Raw genomic sequence first — 27,766 nt, 5'->3', positions numbered from 1 at the left:
AACATTTCCGATAGGTATTTGATTTTATTGTGCTATTATTGTTATTTTCTCATTTACAAAAAAGTGCACTAAAATACATTCCAAGTACTGAACCCATTGTAAACACCTGATGCTTTACAAATAATTTACAGTGTAAAATCTCTTCATACCAAGACTGCTCTAGAAATCTAAACTAAACTGCATATAAAGTAGTAATAAACCTTGTATAAGCAGTGTGTTTTACCTGACTGGGGCTTAATGGTTATGGCAGCTGTTGGAGAGAGAGAGATAACTCAATGTTGTACTTACAAACTAAATAATGATACACTATATATACAAAAGTATGTGGACACCCCTTCAAATTTGTGGATTTGGCTACTTCGGCCACACCTATTGCTGACAGGTGTATAAAATCGAGCACACCGCCATGCAATCTCCATAGACAAACACTGACTAACACAGTAGAATGGCCTTACTGAAGAGCTCAGTGACTTTCAACATGGCACCGTCATAGGATGCCACCTTTCCAACTAGTCAGTTCATCGTATTTCTGCCCTGCTAGAGCTGCCCCGGTCAACTATAAGTACTGTTATTGTGAAGTGGAAATGTTTAGGCGACCGCCAGGTGCTGAAACGCATAGTGCGTAAAAATGGTCTGTTCTCGGTTGCAACACTCACTACCGAGTTCCAAACTGCCTCTGGAAGCAACGTCAGCACAAGAACTGTTCGTCGGGAGCTTCATGAAATGGGTTTCCATGGCCGAGTAGCCGCACACAAGCCTAAGATCACCATGCGCAATGCCAAGCATCGGCTGGAGTGGTGTAAAGCTCACAGCCATTGGACTCCGGAGCAGTGGAAACACGTTATTTGGAGTGATGAATCACGCTTCACCATCCAGCAGTCCAACGGACAAATCTGGGTTTTGCGTATGCCAGGAGAACGCTACCTGCCCCAATGCATAGTGCCAACTGTAATGTTTGGTGGAGGAGGAATAACGGTCTGGGGCAGTTTTTCATGGTTCGGGCTAGTCCCCTAAATTCCAGTGAAGGCAAATCTTAACGCTACAGCATACAATGACATTCTAGACAATTCTGTCCTTACCACTTCTTGCCAACAGTTTGGGGAAGGCCCTTTCCTGTTTCAGCATGACAATGCCCCCGTGCACAAAGCGAGGGCCATACAGAAAGGGTTTGTTGATATCGATGTGGAAGAATTTGACTGGCCTGTACAAAGCCCTGACCTCAACCCCATTGAACACCTGTTGGATGAATTGGAACGCCGACTGCGAGCCAGGCTTAATAGCCCAACATCAGTGCCCGACTTCACTAACGCTCTTGTGGATGAATGGAAGAAAGTCTCTGCAGCAAAGTTCCAACATCTAGCGTAAAGCCTTCCCAGAAGAGTGGAGGCTGTTGTAGTAACAAAGGGGGGACCCACTCCATATTAATGCCCATGATTTTGGAATGAGATGTTCAATGAGCAGGTGTCCACATTCTTTTGGTCATGTAGTGTATCTTTTTTTTTTTTTTTTTCTTTTTTTTTTTTTTTTCTTTTTTAAAAATTTTATCCCCTTTTCTCCCCAATTTTCGTGGTATCCAATCGCTAGTAATTACTATCTTGTCTCATCGCTACAACTCCCGTACGGGCTCGGGAGAGACGAAGGTCGAAAGTCATGCGTCCTCCGAAGCACAACCCAACCTAGCCGCACTGCTTCTTAACACAGCGCGCCTCCAACCCGGAAGCCAGCCGCACCAATGTGTCGGAGGAAACACCGTGCACCCGCCCCCCTCGGTTAGCGCGCACTGCGCCCGGCCCGCCACAGGAGTCGCTGGAGCGCGATGAGACAAGGATATCCCTACCGGCCAAACCCTCCCTAACCCGGACGACGCTAAGCCAATTGTGCGTCGCCCCACGGACCTCCCGGTCGCGGCCGGCTGCGACAGAGCCTGGGCGCGAACCCAGACTCTGGTGGCGCAGCATAGCACTGCGATGCAGTGCTCTAGACCACTGCGCCACCCGGGAGGCCCTCATGTAGTGTATCTTAATCATAAATCATTTTATCTGGTTATTGGCATAACATATTTTCCTTGAGTAATTTCTGGTATCTTCGTATCTACAGTTGAAGTCTGAAGTTTACATACTTAGGTTGGAGTCATTAAAACTCGATTTTTAACCACTCCAAAGATTTCTTGTAAACAAACTGTAGTTTTGGCAAGTCGGTTAGGACATCTACTTTGTGCATAACAAGTAATTTTTCCAACAATTGTTTACAGACAGATTATTTCACTTATAATTCACTGTATCACAATTCCAGTGGGTCAGAGGTTTACATACACTAAGTTGACTGTGCCTTTAAACAGCTTGAAAGTTCCAGAAAATTATGTCATGGCTTTAGAAGCTTCTGATAGCCTACTTCACATCATTTGAGTCAATCGTAGGTGTACCTGTGGATGTATTTCAAGGCCTACCTTCAAACTCAGTGCCTCTTTGCTTGACATCATGGGAAAATCTAAAGAAATCAGCCAAGACCTCAGGAAAAAGTATTCTAGACCTCGACATGTCTGGTTCATCCTTGGGAGCAATTTCCAAATGCCTGAAGGTGCTACGTTCATCTGTACAAACAATAGTAAGCAAGTATAAACACCATGGGACCACGCAGCCGCTCAGGAAGGAGACGCGTTCTGTCTCCTAGAGATGAACATACTTTGGTGCGAAAAGTGCAAATCAATCCCAGAACAACAGCAAAGGACCTTGTGAGGATGATGGAGGAAACGGGTACAAAAGTATCTATATCCACAGTAAAACGAGTCCTATATCGACATAACCTGAAAGGCCGCCCAGCAAGGAAGAAGCCACTGCTCCAAAACCGCCAAAAAAAGCCAGACTAGGGTTTGCGACTGCACATGGGACAAAGATCGTACTTTTTGGAGAAATGTCCTCTGGTCTGATGAAACAAAAATAGAACTGTTTGGCCATAATGACCATCGTTATGTTTGGAGGAAAAAGGGGGAGGCTTGTAAGCCGAAGAACACCATCCCAACCTTGAAGCACGGGGGTGGCAGCATCATGTTGTGGGGGTGCTTTGCTGCAGGAGGGACTGGTGCACTTCACAAAATAGATGGCATCATGAGGGAGGACAATTATGTGGATATATTGAAGCAACATCTCAAGACATCAGTCAAAGTTAAAGCTTGGTCGCAAATGAGTCTTCCAAATGGACAATGACCCCAAGCATGCTTCCAAAGTTGTGGCAAAATGTCTTAAGGACAGCAAAGTCAAGGTATTGGAGTGGCCATCACAAAGCCCTGACCTCAATCCTATAGAAAATGTGTGAGCAGAACTGAAAATGTGTTTTATGAGCAAGGAGGCCTACTAACCTGACTCAGTTACACCAGCTCTGTCAGGAGGAATGGGCCAAAATTCACCCAACTTATTGTGGGAAGCTTGTTGAAGGCTACCCAAAAATGTTGACTCAAGTTAAACAATTTAAAGGCAATGCTACCAAATACTAATTGAGTGTATGTAAACTTCTGACGCACTGGGAATGTGATGAAAGAAATAAAAGCTGAAAGAAATTATTCTCTACTACTATTCTGACATTTCACATTCTTCAAATAATGTGGTGATCCTAACTGACCTAAAACAGGGAATTTTTACGAGAATTAAATTTCAGGAATTATGAAAAACTGAGTTTAAATGTATTTCGCTAAGGTGTATGTAAACTTCGGACTTCAACTCTATCTATCTACAGTATATAACTATCTACAGTGGCAAGAAAAAGTATGTGAACCCTTTGGAATTACCTGGATTTCTGCATAAATTGGTCATAAAATGTGATCTGATCTTCATCTAAGTCACAACAATAGACAAACACAGTGTGCTTAAACTAATAACACACCAATTATTGTATTTTTATTTTCTATATTGAATACATAATTTAAACATTCACAGTGTAGGTTGAGAAAAGTATGTGAACCCCTAGGCTAATGACTGTCGTAGCTGAATCAGAATTAGTTAGGTAACGTAGATAAATAAGATGTTTTATGTATTTTATACTTGTCATTAGAATGTCTTCTTTTGGACTATACTGTTGGCAGTTGCATTTTCCTTTCTCCTCTAGGGAAAAGTCACTTGGGGCCCAGAGAGGGGAGAGGTCAGGCTTGTCTTTTACATATCTGGTAATATGCAGAATATCAGAAAGGGAGAAGTCAGGTTTGAACATTGTCTTTCATAGGTGAATATATCTGTGAAACAATGTGAAGGGCTCCACTATGTCGGTACTCCAGTCACTCCCTCATTTTCCCATTGGGGGGGAGGAGTATGGCAGTGTCTGGAACCATTATACCACCCCTCTGATGTTGAACTTATCTTTCATAGTATATGACCTAGAGGTTCACTCCCCTTAGTGAGCTTCTCCAGGAGTGGGGAGAAGACGGGGTGTATTTGAGATGGGAGTATCTAGAATTGACAATTGATATATGCCATTGGATGAGGTAATGTTTTGGTAATAGGAAGTACCAATAACGAGAAGTAGAACCTCGTCTAAAGAGACCAAACTGAATGATAATTTATAGCTAATGCTATGTGGCTATGGGATACTCCTCTTTCAAGTAAAAGGCCCTTTGTGAAGTTTCTAAGATCTGTGGTTCATCATGTGAGTTGAGAGGGGTGTATCTTGGCTATAAAAGATACTAAGAATTATTTTGTAAGTACTCTCAGAGAATTCATTTATAGACACTGAATTGATCTGAGAGTCAAAGGGCTATGGTGAAGCTCATATAATTAAAGATGGACATTAAAATATAACTCTGACTTGTGTGTGGTTTGTAAACTCTCATCATTTAGTAATACAGGAAATTACCACGACATGGCTTATCCAAAAGCTAATTGGAGTCAGGAGTCAGCTAACCTGGAGTCCAATCAATGAGACAAGATTGGAGATATTGGTTAGAGCTGCCCTGCCCTATAAAAAACACTCACAAAATTTGAGTTTGCTATTCACAAGAAGCATTGCCTGATGTGAACCATGTCTCGAACAAATGAGATCTCAGAAGGCCTAAGATTATGAATTGTTGACTTAAAGCTGGAAAGGGTTACACAAGTATCTCTAAAAGCCTTGATGTTCATCAGTCCACAGTAAGACAAATTGTATATAAATGGAGAAAGTTCAGCACTGTTGCTACTCTCCCTAGGAGTGGCCGTCCTGCAAAGATGACTGCAAAAGCACAGCGCAGAATACTCAATGAGGTTAAGAAGAATCCTATCATCTCTGATGACGAGTCTACGATACGTAAAACACTAAACAAGAATGGTGTTCAAGGGAGGACACCACGGAAGAAGCCACTGCTGTCCAAAAAAACCATTGCTGCATGTCTGAAGTTCGCAAAAGAGCACATGGTTGTTTCACAGCGCTACCGGCAAAATATTCTGTGGACAGATTAAACTAAAGTTGAGTTGTTTGGAAGGAACACACAACACTATGTGAGGAGAAAAAAAGGCACAGCACACCAACGTGAAAACCTCATCCCAGCTATAAAGTATGGTGCAGGGAGCATCATGGTTTGGGGCTGCCTTAGGGCCTGGACAGCTTGCTATCATCGATGAAAAAATGGCCAAGTTTATCAAGACATTTTGCATGAAAATGTAATGCTATCTGTCTGCCAATTGAAGCTCAACAGAAGTTGGGTGATGCAACAGGACAATGACCCAAAACACAGATGTAAATCAACAACAGAATTGCTTCAACAGAAGAAAATACGCCTTCTGGAGTGGCCCAGTCAGAGTCCTGACCTCAACCCGATTGAGATGCGGTGGCATGACCTCAAGAATACGGTTCACACCATACATCCCAAGAATATTGCTGAACTGAAACAGTTTTGGTAAGAGGAACGGTCCAAAATTCCTCCAGACCGTTGTGCAGGTCTGATCCGCAACTACAGAAAATGTTTGGTTGAGGTTATTACTGCCAAAGGAGGGTCAACCAGTTATTAAATCCAAGGGTTCACAAACTTTTTCCACCCTGCACTGTGAATGTTTACACAGTGTGATCAATTAAGACATGATATAATTGTTTGTGTGTTATTAGTTTAAGCAGACTGTGTTTGTCTATTGTTGTGACTTAGATGAAGATAAGATCAAATTTGCTGACCAATTTATGCAGATCAACAGGTAATTCCAAAGGCTTCACATACTTTTTCTTGCCACTGTACCTATCCATTTAGTACAATACAGTATCTATCAAGGTATGCCAATTCAAATCTATTTAAAAAGAAATACAACAAATCCCAAGTTTTGTTTTACAGTAACAGTCAAGGGCCTGGCCATAATGAAGAACAAATAGTTGTTACAGAACTCTGTTTGGGGCTGAGAAATTCAATGGCAGTACAGTACTCCACTGGAAAAGCAAATGCCTTTTGTATGTTTTTGTCAGGTTCCCAGCACATGTAAGGATGTTTAGTTTTAAGTGTGGTAGAAATAAAACATAAAATAAGTTAACTTGATATTACAATCTTAGTTTAGAAACAAACATTAGAAAAGTGCAGCAAGCATTTTGTGAGGAGTTTTACTTCCACGGATAAATTTGAGTTTGGGTCATTTAGTCAGCTGTGAACATTACAGTTGTATGTATTTATAGCATGACATAGAATCAGTAGTGTAAAAGGCAATGGCAAGCATTAAACTAAGTAAAAACACAGTGACCCTCAACTATCAACTACAACCTATCTATCATCAGTAGTATACAATCAGAACAAATCTATCTTGTTTTCTGCTGCTGGCTAAAGAGATTAATTTCCAAAGGAATCAAGTCAAAGGCTCTGAAGTCTATGTTCACAGATGGTTCTGAATATGTTCACAAATCCGAGGAACCCATTTCATGTGGCAAATTAACTGGCAAGAAGCAGAATATGGAAGACCACAGTGCTTTTTCTAATTCTCATAAGGAACACACAAAGCGTTAAGCGTTCCAAAATACATTAAGAGAGAACATTAATTAATAAGGAACACATTTCTCCCTATAAGGCACAGTGATACACAGTAAATCTCAGGTCAAAACCAAAATACTGCCAATGTTGAAAAGTTACAGAAAAGTCGCAAATAGTTCCTTAGGGAATATGAAGTCTGTTTCAGAACGTGATACTGTTGGCATTAGCTTGTACTTGACGACTTAGTAGAAAAAGAGGAGAAAAACATTTGCAAGTGGCCCGTGCATCAAAACGCAGGCAATTCCACTTAGCAGTAAAGAATAGGATATGAGTCTCAGGTGACCAAAGACCAGACAAGGGGCTCCACTAAAAGGAACGGACCATGTCATCATACAGTGACAGAATATACAAAAAGAAAAATACTTCAGAAGGCAAAAACAGTTTAAGACTTCCCAGAGAGAATGTTGGAAGATTTGTCAGGCCATTCTTCGATCGGACTGATCTCGATGGGGTCGAACTGGGGGAAGACAACGAAACACAGCCTCTGTGCCACGTAGGTCGCTGACTCTGTGAGAAAACAGGGCCCACATTTAGCATCACATCAAGGTGTCTGACCAGACAACTAAAATAGTTGGATTCCTTTTAAATGCCATATATCTGGGTCTACTGAAATAAAGAATGGTTTGATACTTGTCATATACAGGGTTTAGGGAGGTTGGATACTATTAAACACTTGGTTGAATTTGAATCCAGAAATTCTGATACTTTTGGGGAAAAGTAAGAGCCCACGATTATTAAGACAAACATGTATTTGCAGAATTGAAGAGGACACCCACCGATGAAGTCATAGATACACTTTGGCTTGGATTTCCAGTGCACCCCCAGGAAGTAAACTGGTACACCAGTGAGCATGATGACCAGCCCAACACCACACACCACTGGCTCAGAGTACAGACTGAAGCCCAGCAACAGGGCCCAGAACATCAGGTAGGTGACAGGGACAAGGAGGTTGACCTGATGAGCAGGGATGAGAACAGATTCATGTTTATAATGGAGAGAGTGTCACGTGCCGCTCCACCTTTCAGTGAATCACCCGGCGGGGAGGACAGAGGAAAGAGCTGCTCATACTCTGAAGTTTTCAACAGTAGGTGAGAACAGGTTCACTGTATTGCTGTAGTTTGCTCTTATTTGTCAATTACTGTGTCAATCCTTTATCTCTAATGCAAACTAGCACAAACTGACATCCTGCTATATAAAAACAGTTGTAAACTTGACAGAAATGTCAGAGAGGGGCCATGATTGAACCATGACCGGAGTAATAATACCTTAATTGGTCTGTAAAGTTTGGGCTTCTTCCATCGATAGTAGAGCAGGCCTGCGATGGTGACTCCATAGGAGAGGTAGTTGATGAAGGACACATAGTTGATCAGGTTGTGTGTCTCTCCTATACACAGGATTACAATGGTGGCAGTACACTGCAAGACAAAGAGAGATGGAGAAAGGGAGTGAGGGAGAGATAAATAGACAGAGACAGACAGGGGGAAGGAGGAGAGAGAAGAGAGGTAAGGACAACTGATAAATACCTGAGTGAGGTATAGAATACAGAGGAAGCCTACCGTAGACAGTGGTTAAGGGCTGTAACAGCGGCATTGAGTTGAGTGCACTAGAAATAGTAGAAAATAAGTATCCGTTTCTTACACAGCAGAGGAGAGCTGGGATGGGGGTGCAGTTCTTAAAGTGGATCATGGCCAGCAAGCTGGGTAGATGTCCCTCTCTGGCCCCAGAGAAACACAATCTAGAAAGACACATAAAAACATAGAAGACGTATAGACCCATGTACAATCATTTCACGAACTTAAAAAACATGCATGCACCTCCGTTTCCAGGACGTGTCTCAATCCAAAGGCAGCATCCTTGTGGATTGAGACACGGCCTAGAGGACATACAGGACATTTGCCAGGGTTGACCTGCTCAACTCTATTCCACATCAGGTAACTGATGCAAGCAGTAGAATCAGATTTTTTTTTAAACAGATAAAAATACACCTTATGGAACAGCAGGGACTGTGAAGCAACACAAACATAGACACAGACACACACATGATAACATACTCACTATACACACACACACATACACATGGATTTTGTGTTGTAGATATGTGGTAGTGGAATAGGAGCCTGAGGGCACACACTTAGTGTGTTGTGAAATCTGTTATAAATGTATTGTAATATTTTTTAAATTGTATATCTGCCTTAATTTTTCTGGACCCCAGGAAGAGTAAGAGCTAATGGCGATCCATAATAAATACAAATACAAATACCTTGAGGAGGTGAAGAGGTAGCCGTTGATGCCTCCGAACGTGGACAAGGCCACAGAGATGGGCATAATGACAGAGAACATCCCCAGGAGCTTCTCTCCAAATGTCTGCAACAGAACAAGGTTTACATTTAGGACAAAAAACAAGCCTTGAATAGCTCGATGCAGGGAAAGTATTTTTCATAAATAATGGCATCTTTATGTGAACATGCATTGTGTTGAACATTCATTAAAGGTCAATACATCAAATAATGACACCATTAAAGTACAGTACTCCAGGCAATATTTGTCTTGTTGCAAAGCAAAGCGAACAGCGTTACTCACGACGGCCACAGCGTTGGATGAGAGCAGCTCCTCGGGTGACATGGCGGAGAAGTAGGCGATGTTGGTGAGCGTGTACACAAAGGTCACCAATGGGATTGAGATGTAAATGGCACGAGGTAGGTTCCTGATGAGGTAATCCACATGGTACAAAAACTACTGATGAGGTAATCCACATGGTACAAAAACTACTGATGAGGTAATCCACATGGTACATAAACTACTGATGAGGTAATCCACATGGTACAAAAACTGCTGATGAAGACATCCACATGGTACAAAAACTACTGATGAGTTCATCCACAAGGTACATAAACTACTGATGAGGTAATCCACACGGTATAAAAACTACTGATGAAGACATCCACAAGGTACATAAACTACTGATGAGGTAATCCACATGGTACAAAAGTGACTGAAGAGGTCATCCACAAGGTACATAAACTACTGATGAGGTAATCCACATAGTATACAAACCATGCAATCAACCCACAGTGTCATAAATCATGCATTGTTGGGGAAGTAAGAAGGCAGCTGACATGCAATATACACTATATATACAAAAGTATGTGGACACCCCTTCAAATTATTGGATTTGGCTATTTCAGCCACACCCGTTTCTGCCCTGCTAGAGCTTCCCCGGCCAAATGTAAGTGCTGTTAGGAGCAACAATGGCTCAGCCGCAAAGTGGTATGTCACACAAGCTCACAGAATGGGACTGCCGAGTGCTAAGGCGCGTAGGACGTAAAAATCGTCTTTCCTCTGTTGCAACACTCGCAACCGAGTTCCAAACTGCCTCTGGAAGCAACGTCAGCACAAGAACTGTTTGTTGGTAGCTTCATGAAATGGGTTTCCATGGCCGAGCAGCCTAAGATCACCATGCGCAATGCCAAGCGTCGGCTGGAGTGGTGTAAAGCTCGCTGCCATTGGACTCTGGAGCAGTGGGAACACGTTCTCTGGAGTGATGAATCACGCTTCACTATCTGGCAGTCCGACGGCTGAATCTGGGTTTGACAGATGCCAGGAGAACGCTACCTGCCCCGAAGCATAATGACAACTGTAAAGTTTGGTGGAGGAGGAATAATGGTCTGGGGCTGTTTTTCATGGTTTGATTAGGCCCCTTACTTCCAGTGAAGGGAAATCTAAACGCTACAGCATACAATAACATTCTAGATGATTCTGTGCTTCCAAGTTTGTGGCAACAGTTTGGTGAAGGCCCTTTCCTGTTTTAGCATAAAAATGCCCCTGTGCACAAAGCGAGGTTCATACAGAAATGGTTTGATCGGTGTGGAAGAACTTGAATGGTCTGCAATTGACTGGGCTGAATGGAAGCAAGTCCCCACAACAATGTTCCAACATCTAGTGGAAAGCCTTCCCAGAAGAGTGGAGGCTGTTATAGCAGCAAAGAGGGTACCAACTCCATAATAATGCCCATGATTTTGGAATGAGTGGTTCGACGAGCAGGTGCCCACATACTTTTGGTCATGTAGTGTACTTTATATTGTGTATATAAAAAAATATAACTCTATATATATTTATTTTGCATAATATCACTTACATTTCTTATCAATATTTCAATTGATATACCACCCCAAGATCACAACATACAACTGTGCATCGCCCCACAATGCTTGCTTTCATGCCGGACTGGTTATACAGTACACAGCATTGGATGGATAATTGCGAATAGAATAGAATGCAAAGTCAAATAATGTTTGGTGAACCAGAAACTCACCGTCGCGGTTCAACCACTTCCTCTGTGACATAGTTCAGGAAGTTCCATCCACTGAAGGCGAAAGAGGCCTGGAGGAAAGCCAGAGCGATCTGCCCAACTGAGGGCGTCCTGCTGAACTCAAAAGCCACCTGAGGCGTCAGTCCCTCGTAGTTACCTGAAGGGATACAAATTCGCCATCAATGTCTTGAGGGGATGTTTTAGGGAAATAGCATGATAGCCTCTTTGATCAATAAAAACTGGTAAACATCACAGACGTGCAAGGTCCTATTGGTTTGTTGAAGGTGCTATTAACCTTTGGCACCTGGATCATGTTCAGTAGGCATATAATGGAAGAAAGCAGTCCGAAACTGGGAGGTATTATCTGAACTTGCTAAATAAGAAACCCTCATTTTCGTTTTCAGTAGCAGAACGCCTTGCTACAGTGTGCGCTAATGAAAATCATTCTATAGAGAAGGTGAGTGTGTGTCTCACCCTTGCAGATCTGCACCAGGCCGACCACTATGATGAGACCCAGGGCTGCCAGCTTCCCCACCGTGAAAACATCCTGGATCCTGGTGGCCAGACGCACACTAGAGCAGTTCACCCAGGTCAGGAACACTGCAAACACACATGCACACACAATACTTGAAGCGTTTCATTGAGAAAACAAAATACTATTTAACCCTAAACCCAAGTTATGTACAATGATTTGTCAGAAGTGATGTTTGCCCTCACATAGGGGACCTCTTGCCCAATCGGAATGTGGCATTAGGGATGCCAGCCAAGCCGTGAGGTGCACAGTACTGTGACATGGTCTCTTATCCAGTCAGTCAGGGCTCACGCCTGGGCACATGGTGTTGATGGTGTGGCAGTGGCCTGGCAGTTGCCATGGCAGGCCGGAATGTGGGAAATGGTAAGGCTAAGGGGTGGGCACATTGTTTCACCTCATCCATCACTGTCATTGGCTCGCCTCTCTCTCATGGTGGCCTGGCTCTCCCAGACAAAGGGGAGCTGTCAAGGCCACCAAAACAAACCGCTTCCAATGCAACAGAACAAAACCCAGAAAGGAAAGGTGGGCAGGTCCCTGAAGAGGCTGAGAGAAAGCTCACGTTTTCTCCAGGTCATTGGCATCCAGTTCCCAAAAAACAAGTGTGAATAATTTCCTCTAAAAGCAGGGATTACGCACAAAAAAAAACTGTTGTTTCACCTCATGGGTCATAACGCTGTTGGCTTGTTGGTTTTTCTGCGGCTCACTCACGGTACATTTTGCTCACTCATGGTACAATGGGGTTTTTGTGTGTTTTTTTTCTCTACTTAAGAGGGTTCAGTGGAGTTGGCGCCCCCCCCTTGGTTTGTGCTGTGGTGGAGATCTTTGTGGGCTATACTCGGCCTTGTCTCAGGATTGTAAGTTGGTGGTTGAAGATATCCCTCTAGTGGTGCGGGGGCTGTGCTTTGGCAAAGTGGGTGGGGTTATATCCTTCCTGTTTAGCCATGTCCGGGGGTATCATCGGATGGGGCCACAGTGTCTCCTGACCCCTCCTGTCTCAGCCTCCAGTATTTATGCTGCAGTAGTTTGTGTCGGGGGGCTAGGATCAGTTGGTTATATCTGGAGTACTTCTCCTGTCTTATCCAGTGTCCTGTGTGAATTTAAGTATGCTCTCTCTAATTCTCTCCTTCTCTCTTTCTTTCTCTCTCTCGGAGGACCTGAGCCCTAGGACCATACGTCAGGACTACTGGGCATGATGACTCCTTGCTGTCCCCAGTCCACCTGGCCTTGCTGCTGTTCCAGTTTCAACTGTTCTGCCTGCAGTTATGGAACCCCTACCTGTCCCAGACATGCTGTTTTCAACTCTTAATGATCGGCTATGAAAAGCCAACTGACATTTATTCCTGATTATTATTTGACCATGCATGGTCATTTATGGACATTTTGAACATCTTGGCCATGTTCTGTTATAATCTCCACCTGGCACAGCCAGAAGAGGACTGGCCACCCCTCATAGCCTGGTTCCTCTCTAGGTTTCTTCCTAGGTTTTGGCCTTTCTAGGGAGTTTTTCCTAGCCACCGTGCTTCTACACCTGCATTGCTTGCTGTTTGGGGTTTTAGGCTGGGTTTCTGTACAGCACTTCGAGATATTAGCTGATGTACGAAGGGCTATATAAAATAAACTTGATTGAGGTACAGTGCAGGTACTCTTGGGCTTGGTTCCAAGTAATTAGTAATACTAGCACGTCCACATGGTCAATAGAGTGAGGGATGCAACCCGGTGAAAAGCAACACACAAATCACAGGCGACAAAATTGGCTCTAACTTCAACAAATGGGACAGACACTGTACTTGACATTGAAACTGAGGCCTAGGTTCAATCAGTGTTAACCAGCAAAAGCAGACACCTGCTCGCGTTAGAAGTTCAGAACGAGAAAGTGTAGGCTATATAGAAATAATTATTGAACTAAATAAGGAGGGTTTCTATCGTCTTAATGGAGGTGTAGATTCCATCTCACATTCCAGTGTTCCAACTTGTACACAAGGCTGCATGGGATTTCTGTTAACGCGACTCCGTTTCAGGTATAATGCCAGGAGCCACTTGTGGATTTGACAGCTCTAACGCAGTTCCACCTCCGACACTGCCAAAACAACTGCTATGCCGATGTCGGCTAAAGTGGATCTGATTGAATAGAGCCCTAAGTACAAGTTTCCTCAGGTTTACAAAACTGGCTGCAGTGATGTCATTCTGATATCTTTGTGGCATGACGGTCAGGTTGGTTGTAAAATGTTTTTTGATATTTTTTAAGCGAACCAATAAATAAGTCTATAACCAGATAAAAATAAAATATTCTGGAAAAAGAACTGAAAAAGAATTACGAATCAGAAAGTTAGGTCACCCTGACATCCCATGGCATCATTTGACCACAGGAATAGTTTGTCCATTGGGATGATTTCCTACATCCTTCAGAAACTTTACACTTTCATCAGTCTTTGTTTCCCTAACTTTACTGCCCACTCCTTCCTCCTGTCTCTCCCTTCCAATTTCTATTTGACACACCCATGCATTGTTTTTATATTCCTGTCTCCAACTCTGAAAGTTTTAAAAGGCTTCGAGGCAATGGTTATGCAAGAGATATTTTACTCTGTTGTACCAGATCAACTTGAGGTCGAAAGAAACGCACACCTGTTTAGGCGAGGTGCTGGCTAGTGGAGTAGAACACTTGAAAAAGAAAAGGAGAGGCACACGCTCTAGGAGCTCAGATGCAATCATTTAATAACCTAATAACCAACGTTTCGACAGACAAACTGTCTTCATCAGGGTATATTAACAAACACTGCGCGTCACTAGTTCATATAGTTTCAAAGGACACACACAGGTGTCTGTAATCATGACTGGGTGTGGCTTGATATCATTGGTTAATTTACAAATATAAATAGAACATATAAAAAACAGAAATGGATAGCATACGATCATAGATACAATTTGGCTACATAGCCCTACAAACATTTACAATGAATAGTAAAATCACCATAATCAAGACGGAGCTGCTCTTCCTCCCGGGGAAGGACTGCCCGTTCCATGATCTCGCCATCACGGTTGACAACTCCATTGTGTCCTCCTCCCAGAGTGCTAAGAACCTTGGCGTGATCCTGGACAACACCCTGTCGTTCTCAACTAACATCAAGGCGGTGACCCGTTCCTGTAGGTTCATGCTCTACAACATTCGCAGAGTACGACCCTGCCTCACGCAGGAAGCGGCGCAGGTCCTAATCCAGGCACTTGTCATCTCCCGTCTGGATTACTGCAACTCGCTGTTGGCTGGGCTCCCTGCCTGTGCCATTAAACCCCTACAACTCATCCAGAACGCCGCAGCCCGTCTGGTGTTCAACTTTCCCAAGTTCTCTCACGTCACCCCGCTCCTCCGCTCTCTCCACTGGCTTCCAGTTGAAGCTCGCATCCGCTACAAGACCATGGTGCTTGCCTACGGAGCTGTGAGGGGAACGGCACCTCCGTACCTTCAGGCTCTGATCAGGCCCTACACCCAAACAAGGGCACTGCATTCATCCACCTCTGGCCTGCTCGCCTCCCTACCTCTGAGGAAGTACAGTTCCCGCTCAGCCCAGTCAAAACTGTTCGCTGCTCTGGCACCCCAATGGTGGAACAAACTCCCTCACGACGCCAGGTCAGCGGAGTCAATCACCACCTTCCGGAGACACCTGAAACCCCACCTCTTTAAGGAATACTTAGGATAGGATAAAGTAATCCTTCTAACCCCCCCCCCCCTTAAAAGAGTTAGATGCACTATTGTAAAGTGGTTGTTCCACTGGATATCATAAGGTGAATGCACCAATTTGTAAGTCGCTCTGGATAAGAGCGTCTGCTAAATGACTTAAATGTAAATGTAAATGTAAATAATCACAAAAATTGTTCAGATCAAAGTCTACGTTGAGACCGAAGGGAGCAAGGGTCTTTAAATTAAAGATCCAGGCAGCCTCTCGTTTTCACAATAAATAGTTGAGGTCACCCCCTCTCCTAGGGAGGGTGACGTGTTCGAAGCCGATATCACGTAGGGACGAAATCGAGTGGTTTGCTTCCAAAAAGTGGGCTGCAACCGGGTACGTCAAGTTTTTAGATTCGTACTTTTAATTCGTGCTTCATTTTACCCACATAATCTTAACCACAAGGACAAGTTAAAAGACAAATAACTGCTTTAGTAGAGCATGTGATAACACCTTTGATTGGGATCTGTTTCCCTGTTTGGGGGTGTATGAAGGATTTGTTATTTGTAAGTGCCATTGCATTGAGCACAGCCATTACACTTGAAATTTCCATCTGGTAGAGGTGCAAATAGACGTTGTGCAGGGGTATTTTGGGGTGGTAAATCAGAGTTTACCAATTGATCTCTGAGATTTCTGCCCCGCGAGAATACGACCAAGGGAGGGTCCGAAAACACATTACCGATACTGTCATCGGATCTTAGAATGTGCCAATGTTTGTGAATGATTCCCTTAATTCATTTGTTCCGAGCACACTCAATAGCGGGTTGTAAAAACGCAAGAATGCTTCTTTTAGCGAGATCCCCATCAAAGGAAAGACAATGTATTCCATTGAGCTTATTTCAGCCATTACCAGGGTGTGTTTGACAGATCATTTGACAGGTCGTAACTTTAACGGGAAAAAATGACAGGCACAAGCCAGACTGTGAAAGAGTCGCACGAGTAAAATGAAAGCAATCAATCCAGCAAGTGGATTTTGTGGAGTTTGGAACCCCTCAAACACAGGAAATATATGGCTGAAAAAGACAGATTCTCAGGTGGGGCGCACAGTAGATATTCTTGGGGTTACCTTAATGTTAATTTAACACATTTCCTTTACATAAGTGAGTTCAGGCACAGGAACATGGTACTTACAGAGACAGACTGTTGACAGCAGGCGTGTAGCCATGTAGGGAGGGACACAGTCGGGGAATACAGGCTGAAGGACATAGTTAGAGAAGGTGAGGGCGATGACAGCCAGGGTAGTGGGGTACATGATGAGCACCGCACTCCACAGGAGGAGAAACCTGGGAAGGGAGAAAAACAGTCAAATATGTCACTGCTTTGATCCAACTTTGTGTTTTCAATGAACAATTTGTTTATCGCATAAACTGAACAGTCAATTGAACATTCAACCAACCCTTCTGACCCCCATAACCAAGCAAATCCAACCTCGTGCTGTTTCATAATAACCTTACAAACTATACACATTGGATGTGAGGTACCTACCCAACAAGGCCTCCGAATATTTCTGTGACGTAGGAGTAGTCCCCCCCTGACTTGGGGATGGTGACCCCCAGCTCAGCATAGCAGAGGGAACCCAGGGCAGCTATGCAGCCCCCTAGTACCCACACAATCAGTGCTAGACCCACTGAACCCGAGTGCTCTAGAACCCCCTTAGGAGAGATGAAGATTCCAGAACCAATTATGTTCCCTGTGGAGAGGGAGAAGGTATTACTAGAATACACACAAAACAAGCAAAATGGAAATATTGCTAAAAACAATATGACTATTATAAAATCTTCCTATTTGCAGGTAAATCTTTACAGAAACTGTATCATGTGTTAATCAGTTATGTTGAAAGGTTTTGGGAAACAATAAAGCAGAAGAACTTTAGCTGGACTGTTTAGATATATTGTAGTGTGGAAAGGGAGGGATGTGATATCATCTGCTCTGTACACTTCCCCCTGAGCGAGCTGGAGGGTGCTCGCCACAGCCCATTTTGAGCCAAGACAAAACCCTGAAACGACATAGCTTTCTCTCTTCAAATATACGTGACAAAAATAAACCTTCTCTGATGATCATCGCAAGTTAACACATCGTCCATGGAGGACTTCAGAAATAGAACAATCATACTGTTGAGGTGAGGGAACAGATCAGACAGTCACATAGTAGGAAGTGCCACCATCAAACCCAAGAGGCTTCAACATCATCCACACGCATTGTTGAAGTAACACAATGATCTGGGTTCCAATATGGCTGTACCATATCCAAGGGTGTATCAGAAATGGCACCCTGTTGAAAAGTAGTGGCATTATGGAATAGGGTGCAATTTCAGATGCAGATCAAGTGTATCCCAACCAACACATTCAGGGTAGTAGCACAGCAGAAGGCAGCCAAGTGGCACAGACCTCAATTACAAAACTGGACATACGTAAATGATTTACCCATAACTGTCGAGCTCAGTCAAGTTGCCCTCGAGAATTCAATTAAACGTATCTATTACGTTATTTCTAGACTCTACCGGCTTTCCCTTTGGTTTGTGACCCTGTCAGAAATGCCAAGACTGGGAGTAAAGCCTGGTCTCATAGAATAGACGTAACAGAGTGAAAGTAAATACGTTTGGTGTGGTTACATAACACAGAAGGCTACTTAAGGGAAAAACTCAAGTATGGTGGTTGGCCGGGTGTTAATGCGAACATCTAGCAACGCAAAGGTTGCGTGTTCGAATCTCATCACGGACAACTTTAGTATTTTAGCTAATTAACAACTTTGCAACTGCTTACTACTCTTAGCTACTATGAAACTATTTTGCATGTTAGCTAACCCTTCCCCTAACCTTAAGCCTAACCTTAACCCCTAGCTTAGTTAACACTAACCACCAAGCTAACGTTAGCATTATCCACCTAGCCAATGTTAGCCACAACAAATTGGAATTGGTGGCATATAATATTTTTTGCAAATTGGTAACATATTATACAAATTCTAATTTGTAACATATCATACAATATGGATAAGGGATGGATAACATTTACAGAATGGGTACCTGGAGGAAAATGGGGGATGTTCATGCTTTTTTAATTTCAGTCAAGGGGAGGATTTAGTGTTTTTTTCATCTAGTCCAGAGGAGGGTCATGTCATTTGTAATTTATGAAATTTCAATATTTCTCAGTGTTTTAGAATTCATGGCTTATTAGGCTACATATCGATGTGCGCCCGATGCCGCCCCTCATCTCTGATTCTCAGCTAGGCGCGCATAAATAGCCTTCAAGTGCGCCTAAAGGCTATTTAGTGTGGTCTCAATCAAATGATCCATAGACTATAGACTATAGGCTACGAAGTGCATGCTCGGAGAAGCACAGAGCAAAGTTATTTTTCTAAGATAGCTGCTGGGATGGTGTAAATGATACGAGGCTGCATTACACACTGCAATGGATATGCCAACCCTGAGCCCCGGCCTGCTCTGCTCTTGCTTATCAAAAACTGTTTTGTGTGCTGTGCTGTGTAGGTCTATAGTGGAAATTCAGGAGGAGAGTCAAAGGCTTCTTCCGTTTCTTTTTATTTTATTAGGCCTAGTCCAAATAATTCACAATATTGCGTACGGACTAGCCTATAGCCTATGGTCAACTTTGATAGCTTGCTACTACTATAATAGATTTGATTAAAAACATTATGTTTATTGCCCATGATGTTTTTATCAGAGTTATTACCACAAGACGCTACAGAGGGTAGTGCGTACAGCCCAGTACATCCCTGGGGATGCCATCCAGGACCTCTATACCAGGCAGTGTCAGAGGAAGACTCTAAAAATGGTCAAAGACTCCAGCCATCCAAATCATAGACTGTTCCTCTATGCTACCGCACGGTAAGTGATACCGGAGCGCCAAGTCTAGGTCCAAAAGGCTCCTGAACAGCTTCTACCCCCAAGCCATTAGACTGCTAAACAGTTATGGCTACCCGGACTATTTGCATTAACCCCCTTTTTCACGCCTCTACTACTAGCTAATTATTATCTATGCATAGTGAGTTTACCCCTACCTACATGTACATATTACCTCAATTACCTCAACTAACCTGTACCCCCGCACATTGACTCGGTACCGGTACCCCCTGTATATCGCCTTATTATTGTTATTTTATTGTGTTATTTGTTTAGTATTTATATATATGTTTTTTTACTCTAGTTTATTATGAAAACATTTTTTTGAGCAAATATCTTCCTACTTACTTTAAAAAAAAAATCTGCATTGTTGGTTAAGGACTTGTAAGTAATCATTTTACGGTAAGGTTGTAACGGCTGTCGTCTTCCTCGTCTGAGGAGGATAAGTTAGAAGGATCGGAGGACCAATGCGCAGCGTGATAATTGTTCATCTTACTTTAATAAAGGTGAACACTCAAAATACAAAACAACAAAAGTGACAACCGAAACAGTTCTATCTGGTGCAGACACACAAAGACTGAAAACAACCACCCACAAAACCCAACACAAAACAGGCTACCTAAATATGGTTCCCAATCAGGGACAACGATTGACAGCTGCCTCTGATTGAGAACCATATCAGGCCAAACACAGAAAATAGCAAAACATAGAAATACAAACATAGACTGCCCACCCCAATTCACGCCCTGACCATACTAAATAAAGACAAAACAAAGGAAATAAAGGTCAGAACGTGACAGTACCCCCCCCCCCCCCCCAAGGTGCGGACTCCGGCCGCAAAACCTGAACCTATAGGGGAGGGTCTGGGTGGGCATCTGTCTGCGGTGGCGGCTCTGGCGCTGGACGTGGACCCCACTCCACCATAGTTTTTGTCCGCTTCTGTGGCCTCCTAGGAACGGCGACCCTCCTAAATGACCCCACTGGACTGAGGGGCGCCTCTGGACTGAGGGGCGCCTCTGGACTGAGGGGCAGCTCCGGACTGAGGGGCAGCTCCGGACTGAGGGGCCGCTCCGGACTGAGAGGCAGCTCCGGACTGAGGGGCCGCTCCGGACTGAGGGGCAGCTCCGGACTGAAGGGCAGCTCCGGACTGAAGGGCAGCTCATGACTGAAGGGCAGCTCATGACTGAAGGGCAGCTCATGACTGAAGGGCAGCTCATGACTGAAGGGCAGCTCATGACTGAGGGGTAGCTCTGGCAGCTCCTGACTGGCGGGCGGCTCTGGCAGCTTCTGACTGGCGGGCGGCTCTGGCAGCTCCTGACTGGCGGGCGGCTCTGGCAGCTCCTGACTGGCGGGCGGCTCTGGCAGCTCCTGACTGGCGGGCGGCTCTGGCAGCTCCTGACTGGCGGGCGGCTCTGGCAGCTCCTGACTGACGGACGGCTCTGGCAGCTCCTGACTGACGGACGGCTCTAGCGGCTCAGGACAGACGGACGGCTCTAGCGGCTCAGGACAGACGGGCGGCTCTGATGGCTCAGGACAGACGGGCGGCTCAGGCGGCGCTGGACAGACGGGCAGCTCAGGCGGCGCTGGACAGACGGAAGACTCTGGCCTGCTGAGGCGCACAGTAGGCCTGGTGTGTGGTGCCGGAACTGGTGGTACCGGGCTGGGAACACGCACCACTGGGCGAGTGCGGGGAGCAGGAACAGGACGTACAGGGCTCTGGAGACGCACAGGAGGCTTGGTGCGTGGTGCCGGAACTGGTGATACCGGACTGGGGACACGCACCACTGGGCGAGTGCGGGGAGGAGGAACAGGGCTTACAGGGCTCTGGAGACGCACAGGAAGCCTGGTGCGTGGTGTTGGCACTGGTGGTACTGGGCTGGTGCGAGGGGTTGCAACAGGCGGACTGGTGCGTGGAGAAGGCACCAGATAGACTGGGCCGTGGAGACGCACTACAGGTCTCGAGCACCGAGCCTGCCCAACCCTACCTGGCTGAACGCTCCCCGTATCCAGGCCAGTGCGGCGAGGTGGAATAGCCCGCACCGGGCTGTGCTGGCGAACCGGGGACACCATGCGTAGGGCTGGTGCCATGTACACCGGCCCGAGGAGACGCACTGGAGACCAGATGCGCTGAGCCGGCTTCATGGCACCTGGCTCGATGCCCACTCTAGCCCGGCCGATACGAGGTGCTGGAATGTACCGCACCGGGCTATGCACACGCACCGGGGACACCGTGCGCTCCACCGCATAACACGATACCTGCCCGGTACTACGTTCTCCACGGTAAGCACGGGGAGTTGGCTCAGGTCTCATACCTGGCTTAACACCACTCCCCGTGTGCCTCCCCCCAAGACATTTTTGGGACTGCCTCTCTGGCTTCCAGCCGCACTTTCGTGCAGCCTCCTCATACCACCGCCTCTCTGCTTTCGCTGCCTCCAGCTCAGCTTTGGGGCGGCGATACTCACCAGCCTGTGCCCAGGGTCCCTTTCCGTCCAGTATTTCCTCCCAAGTCCATCTCTCCAGATATCGCTGCCGCTCCTGTTGCTGCTGCCTGTTACCACGCTGCTTGGTCCTTTCTTGGTGGGTGGTTCTGTAACGGCTGTCGTCTTCCTCGTCTGAGGAGGATAAGTTAGAAGGATCGGAGGACCAATGCGCAGCGTGATAATTGTTCATCTTACTTTAATAAAGGTGAACACTCAAAATACAAAACAACAAAAGTGACAACAGAAACAGTTCTATCTGGTGCAGACACACAAAGACTGAAAACAACCACCCACAAAACCCAACACAAAACAGGCTACCTAAATATGGTTCCCAATCAGGGACAACGATTGACAGCTGCCTCTGATTGAGAACCATATCAGGCCAAACACAGAAAATAGCAAAACATAGAAATACAAACATAGACTGCCCACCCCAACTCACGCCCTGACCATACTAAATAAAAACAAAACAAAGGAAATAAAGGTCAGAACGTGACAAAGGTACACCTGCTGTATTCTTAACGTGACAAATAACATTTGATTTGATTTGATATTGACCTCACAATAAGTCAGATTCAAGTAACTTACATTGTGGTGCTGAAACTTGAAGCAGCAGCCGCGGCACAATCAGTCGGAAATGGACAGCTCATGGTGCTGAAAGTAGGCAAATTCGAGTAGGCATAATTCATTTAAACCATCTTCATTTTAATTAGACTTTACTAACAACAAGAGGGCTTTGTGTTGGAACCTTTTTCTTCCTATTGAAGAAATAAGAGGTAGGCCTACCTGTTTGACAGACGAAATTAGGCTATAGGCTGCTATATCCACAGATTTGTCGGTCAATTCCTCCACCCACCATGCACTCTTTAAATAGCCTACTTCCATGTCAGTGAAGGGCTGCTAAGTTAAAACCAAGGCTGCGTTTCAAACTCATAAAAGACACACCCTCGTCCACTTACCCTTCCCTTATGACCTTGGGGGAATAGGATTGTGTCGAGGCACAGATATGGGGAAGGGTACCAAAAAATTCTGCAGCATCGAAGCTCCCCAAGAACACAGTGTCGTCCACCATTCTTAAATGGAAGAAGTTTGAACCACCAAGACCTCCTCACCTCTTCCTAGAGCTGGCTGCCCGGCCAAACTGAGCAATCGGGGGAGAAGGGAGGTGACCAAGGCCCGCTTGGAGTTTGTCAAAAGGCACCTAAAGGTCTCAGACCATGAGAAACAAGATTCTCTGGTATGATGAAACCAAGATTGAACTCTTTGGCCTGAATGCCAAGTGTCACGTCTGGAAGAAACCTGGCACCATCCCTACGGTGAAGCATGGTGGTGGCAGTATCATGCTGTGGGGATGTTTTCCAGCGGCAGGGACTGGGAGACTAGTCAGGATCGAGGGAAAGATGAACGGAGCAAAGTACAAAGAGATCCTTGATGAAAACCTGCCCCAGGATGCTCAGGACCTCAGCCTGGGGCAAAGGTTCACCTTTTAACAGGACAATGACCCTAAGCACACAGCCAAGACCACGCAGGATTGGCTCAGCCAGAGCCCGGACTTGAACCAGATCTAACATCTCTGGAGAGACCTGAAAATAGCTGTGCAGCAACGCTCCCCATCCAACCTGACCGAGCTTGAGAGGATCTGCAGAGAAGAATGGGAGAAACTCAGAAACTCCCCAAATATAGGTTTTCCAAGCTTGTAGCGTAATAGCCAATAAGACTTGAGGCTGTAATCAATGCCAAAGGTGCTTCCACAAAGTACTGAGTAAAGGGTCTAAATACTTATGTGATATACAGTGGGGAGAACAAGTATTTGATACACTGCCGATTTTGCAGGTTTTCCTACTTACAAAGCATGTAGAGGTCTGTAATTTTTATCATAGGTACACTTCAACTGTGAGAGACGGAATCTAAAACAAAAATCCAGAAAATCACATTGTATGATTTTTAAATAATTAATTTGCATTTTATTGCATGACATAAGTATTTGATCACCTACCAACCAGTAAGAATTCCGGCTCTCACAGACCTGTTAGTTTTTCTTTAAGAAGCCCTCCTGTTCTCCACTCATTACCTGTATTAACTGCACCTGTTTGAACTCGTTACCTGTATAAAAGACACCTGTCCACACGCTCAATCAAACAGACTCCAACCTCTCCACAATGGCCAAGACCAGAGAGCTGTGTAAGGACATCAGGGATAAAATTGTAGACCTGCACAAGGCTGGGATGGGCTACAGGACAATAGGCAAACAGCTTGGTGAGAAGGAAACAACTGTTGGCGCAATTATTAGAAAAGGGAAGAAGTTCAAGATGACGGTCAATCACCCTCGGTCTGGGGCTCCATGCAAGATTTCACCTCGTGGGGCATCAATGATCATGAGGAAGGTGAGGGATCAGCCCAGAACTACACGGCAGGACCTGGTCAATGACCTGAAGAGAGCTGGGACCACAGTCTCAAAGAAAACCATTAGTAACACACTATGCCGTCATGGATTAAAATCCTGCAGCGCACGCAAGGTCCCCCTGCTTAAGCCAGTGCATGTCCAGGCCTGTCTGAAGTTTGCCAATGACCATCTGGATGATCCAGAGGAGGAATGGGAGAAGGTCATGTGGTCTGATGAGACAAAAATAGAGCTTTTTGGTCTAACTCCACTCGCCGTGTTTGGAGGAAGAAGAAGGATGAGTACAACCCCAAGAACACCATCCCAACCGTGAAGCATGGAGGTGGAAACATCATTCTTTGGGGATGCTTTTCTGCAAAGGGGACAGGACGACTGCACCGTATTGAGGGGAGGATGGATGGGGCCATGTATCGCGAGATCTTGGCCAACAACCTCCTTCCCTCAGTAAGAGCATTGAAGATGGGTCGTGGCTGGGTCTTCCAGCATGACAACGACACGAAGCACACAGCCATGGCAACTAAGGAGTGGCTCCGTAAGAAGCATCTCAAGGTCCTGGAGTGGCCTAGCCAGTCTCCAGACCTGAACCCAATAGAAAATCTTTGGAGGGAGCTGAAAGTCCGTATTGCCCAGCGACAGCCCCGAAACCTGAAGGATCTGGAGAAGATCTGTAGGGAGGAGTGGGCCAAAATCCCTGCTGCAGTGTGTGCAAACCTAGTCAAGAACTACAGGAAACGTATGATCTCTGTAATTGCAAACAAAGGTTTCTGTACCAAATATTAAGTTCTGCTTTTCTGATGTATCAAATACTTATGTCATGCAATAAAATGCAAATTAATTACTTAAAAATCATACAATGTGATTTTCTGGATTTTTGTTTTAGATTCCGTCTCTCATAGTTGAAGTGTACCTATGATAATAATTACAGACCTCTACATGCTTTGTAAGTAGGAAAACCTGCAAAATCGGCAGTGTATCAAATACTTGTTCTCCCCACTGTATCTGTTTTTTATTTTTGAATGAATTTGCAAAGAAATGTAAAAAAATTTAGGTTTTTGCTTTATCATTATGAGGTATTGTGTGTAGATTGATTAAGGGGGGGGAACTATTTAATCAATTTTAGAATAAGGCTGTAATGTAACAAAATGTGGAAAAGGTCAAGGGGTCTGAATACTTTCAGAATGCACTGTAATCTAATTATGTCACTTGCTTAAGCTAGTCACTTTCTGTGCAATAGAAAATGCTTAAACCCAGACAGCTTTTAGGGAAACACTTGTGACATTCTCTCGTTGGGTTAAGCCACGGAAGAAGAGTAGCCAGCAGTTAAAACTTACATTTTTCTGCATTGGTAGGGCTACTCTGCCTGGGGTGGAAAGGTCGGCCCACATTTTAAAAGTACCATGCTCAGATTCCTAATGACGTCTCAGATGTAATTATTTGCAAACAGGGACAGTTCAGTTGCAAACAAGGCGCACTGATTTGGCATTGGAGAAATATGATAAGATGAACAAATATCTCTCTGTCAATGTTTTGCCTGTAATTTCGGTAATTTGTGTGGTATTAAAAAATATTGTGTTAATATGTAAAATTACATAGAATTGCATGACATTTTTATAAACTGCAATTTTTTTTCTGATCTGCAAATACGATGATAGATTCATGCAATGATTTTACTATAAAGGAGATCTCTCTACCCCTAATCTTGTCCACGATGGTCTGTGAATCAAAACTCTTGCGTTGCCATGTAATGCTTACAGGACAAAGAACAGTTTCTAAAAATCCATATCTAAGGCTCTGGTCTGTCCAAGAAGGTACGGTAAACGGTAAACATGTTCTCTGCTATCACCTTTGTTTTAATTATTATTTTTGGTATAGGGGAGGGTCACTTGTTTTTTTTCAAAGGTTCAGGATTTAAGTAAAATATATTTGTTAAAGGGAGAGCCATCCATTTTCATTTCAGAGAGGTCCGATTTTCTCCATGTAACCCTCATTATAAATAATGTTCACTCCCTAATGGACATCCACAAATTAATACATACGAAACTTAACATATCATACTAACTGAAGTGGGTCGGTTTTACATTTACTATGTTACGTCTACCCCTGAGTCCAGGTTGGGGAGTAAGATGTATAACTTTGAAACAACAGGGTGGATGCTAGCATGGGCTTCCTGGTCTGGATTGCTCAACAGTCGGCAGTCTGTACTCGGTCTCTCTTCCACACACACAAGGAGGCAGGAGCCTGATTCAAAGGGATTTCTGACTTTTTCCTCGTGTTTGAGGTCTTAATTCAGGACTGATCTTGATCCAAAACGGCACTAGTGTAACTAACTAAAAGACACAAGAGTAGGTTGGGGAGTAAATGTAAATGAAAAGCATCACTGTCTGTGTAAATGACATAAAGAGCATAGGCCTATTCTTATACAACTATTAGTTTAATAATCATTTTACAGTAACTCTGAAACTAAAGTCAGAACATATGTAATAAACACCTCAGGATTTACATCAGCATATCCAAAACCAACTAAAGTTACATTTATCATTCATGATCAATATGCCTCTTCCAAACTGTATAGTGGCATTTACCCTACTGTAGGTGTAACTTGGGCCTATATCTTCATTTGCACCCTTCAGCAAGTGGATTAGATTTATTACAGCAGCCCCTGCCATTTCCTCTGCTTCAGCAGACAATTTTCTTCTGCTTGACAACCAATGTGCTACTAATTAATATATTTTGGCCACGTAAGCATTGAGGTAGACATTTGATGCACATCGATTTCTCATGTAGTCGCACTCGCATGACATCAGAAATAGGACCATCTTCTTATCATGACAGGTGAGAAGATGGGCCTATTTCTAACCACTACAAATATAGGATACTGACTTTAATGACACATAATCCATCAATGGAAAAGGAATGTTCTATTCAGCAAAGGCAAATTGGCTGTAAATGGCAAACTTACATCAAAGTTATTTTTATAAAATAAAGCAATGACCAAACACCCCCAAGTAATAGATTCTAAAATGCAATACACTTTTACCAACCTTACCTATGATTATTGTACAGGCGCTTAAAAGTCCTATTTCTTTTTTCAGAGTCACTCTATCAGGGATTTCGTCACGCTTGTTGTTCCCATCTTTCAAGATCTTCAGTGCAGCTGCTGGCTCTTGCCGTGAGCAGATACTTCTTTTCCGCTTTTCTCCATCCATGTCTGCGACCATATCAAAGGCTTTCTCGAATTCCTCTCTTGAACTCACACACTGTATTGATGCACGCTGAATAGGGTGCGCATGCGCAACAATCTGTCGCTGTCCAGGGTAGAATGCTAACTAACCCACTCTCGTGCCATCAACTACTTGAGCGTCGCTGGACGTTTTTCACTAAATCTCACTCGGAGATCCTTTCGAACTTCGACGTCCATCTTTTTACCAAATGTTCTGTTTCAATACCGACGATAATAGCTGAGGCTTGCGTGCATCACAGGGTTGGGACACTCTCCTAGTTGAGTAAG

At 44.3% G+C, this 27,766-nt stretch overlaps 1 protein-coding gene across 1 annotated transcript; it reads right to left on the bottom strand.

Moving 5' to 3' along the window:
- Positions 1-27,712, bottom strand: LOC139540043 (asc-type amino acid transporter 1-like). Its single transcript, XM_071343579.1, has 11 exons — positions 27,305-27,712; positions 17,007-17,211; positions 16,653-16,804; positions 11,745-11,870; positions 11,274-11,427; positions 9,542-9,665; positions 9,222-9,325; positions 8,600-8,696; positions 8,227-8,376; positions 7,738-7,915; positions 1-7,468 (listed from the first exon to the last, which is right to left on the bottom strand). Exons 1-11 carry the CDS (start codon positions 27,474-27,476, stop codon positions 7,344-7,346), a joined length of 1,587 nt encoding a protein of 528 aa, XP_071199680.1. The 5' UTR covers positions 27,477-27,712; the 3' UTR covers positions 1-7,343.
- Positions 27,713-27,766: the final 54 nt, after the last annotated feature.

This window comes from Salvelinus alpinus, chromosome 15 (genome assembly GCF_045679555.1).
Source record: "Salvelinus alpinus chromosome 15, SLU_Salpinus.1, whole genome shotgun sequence".
Lineage (NCBI taxonomy): Eukaryota > Metazoa > Chordata > Actinopteri > Salmoniformes > Salmonidae > Salvelinus > Salvelinus alpinus.
Note: the sequence above shows the minus strand (reverse complement) of the source record. Positions and strands in the feature narration are given on the sequence as shown.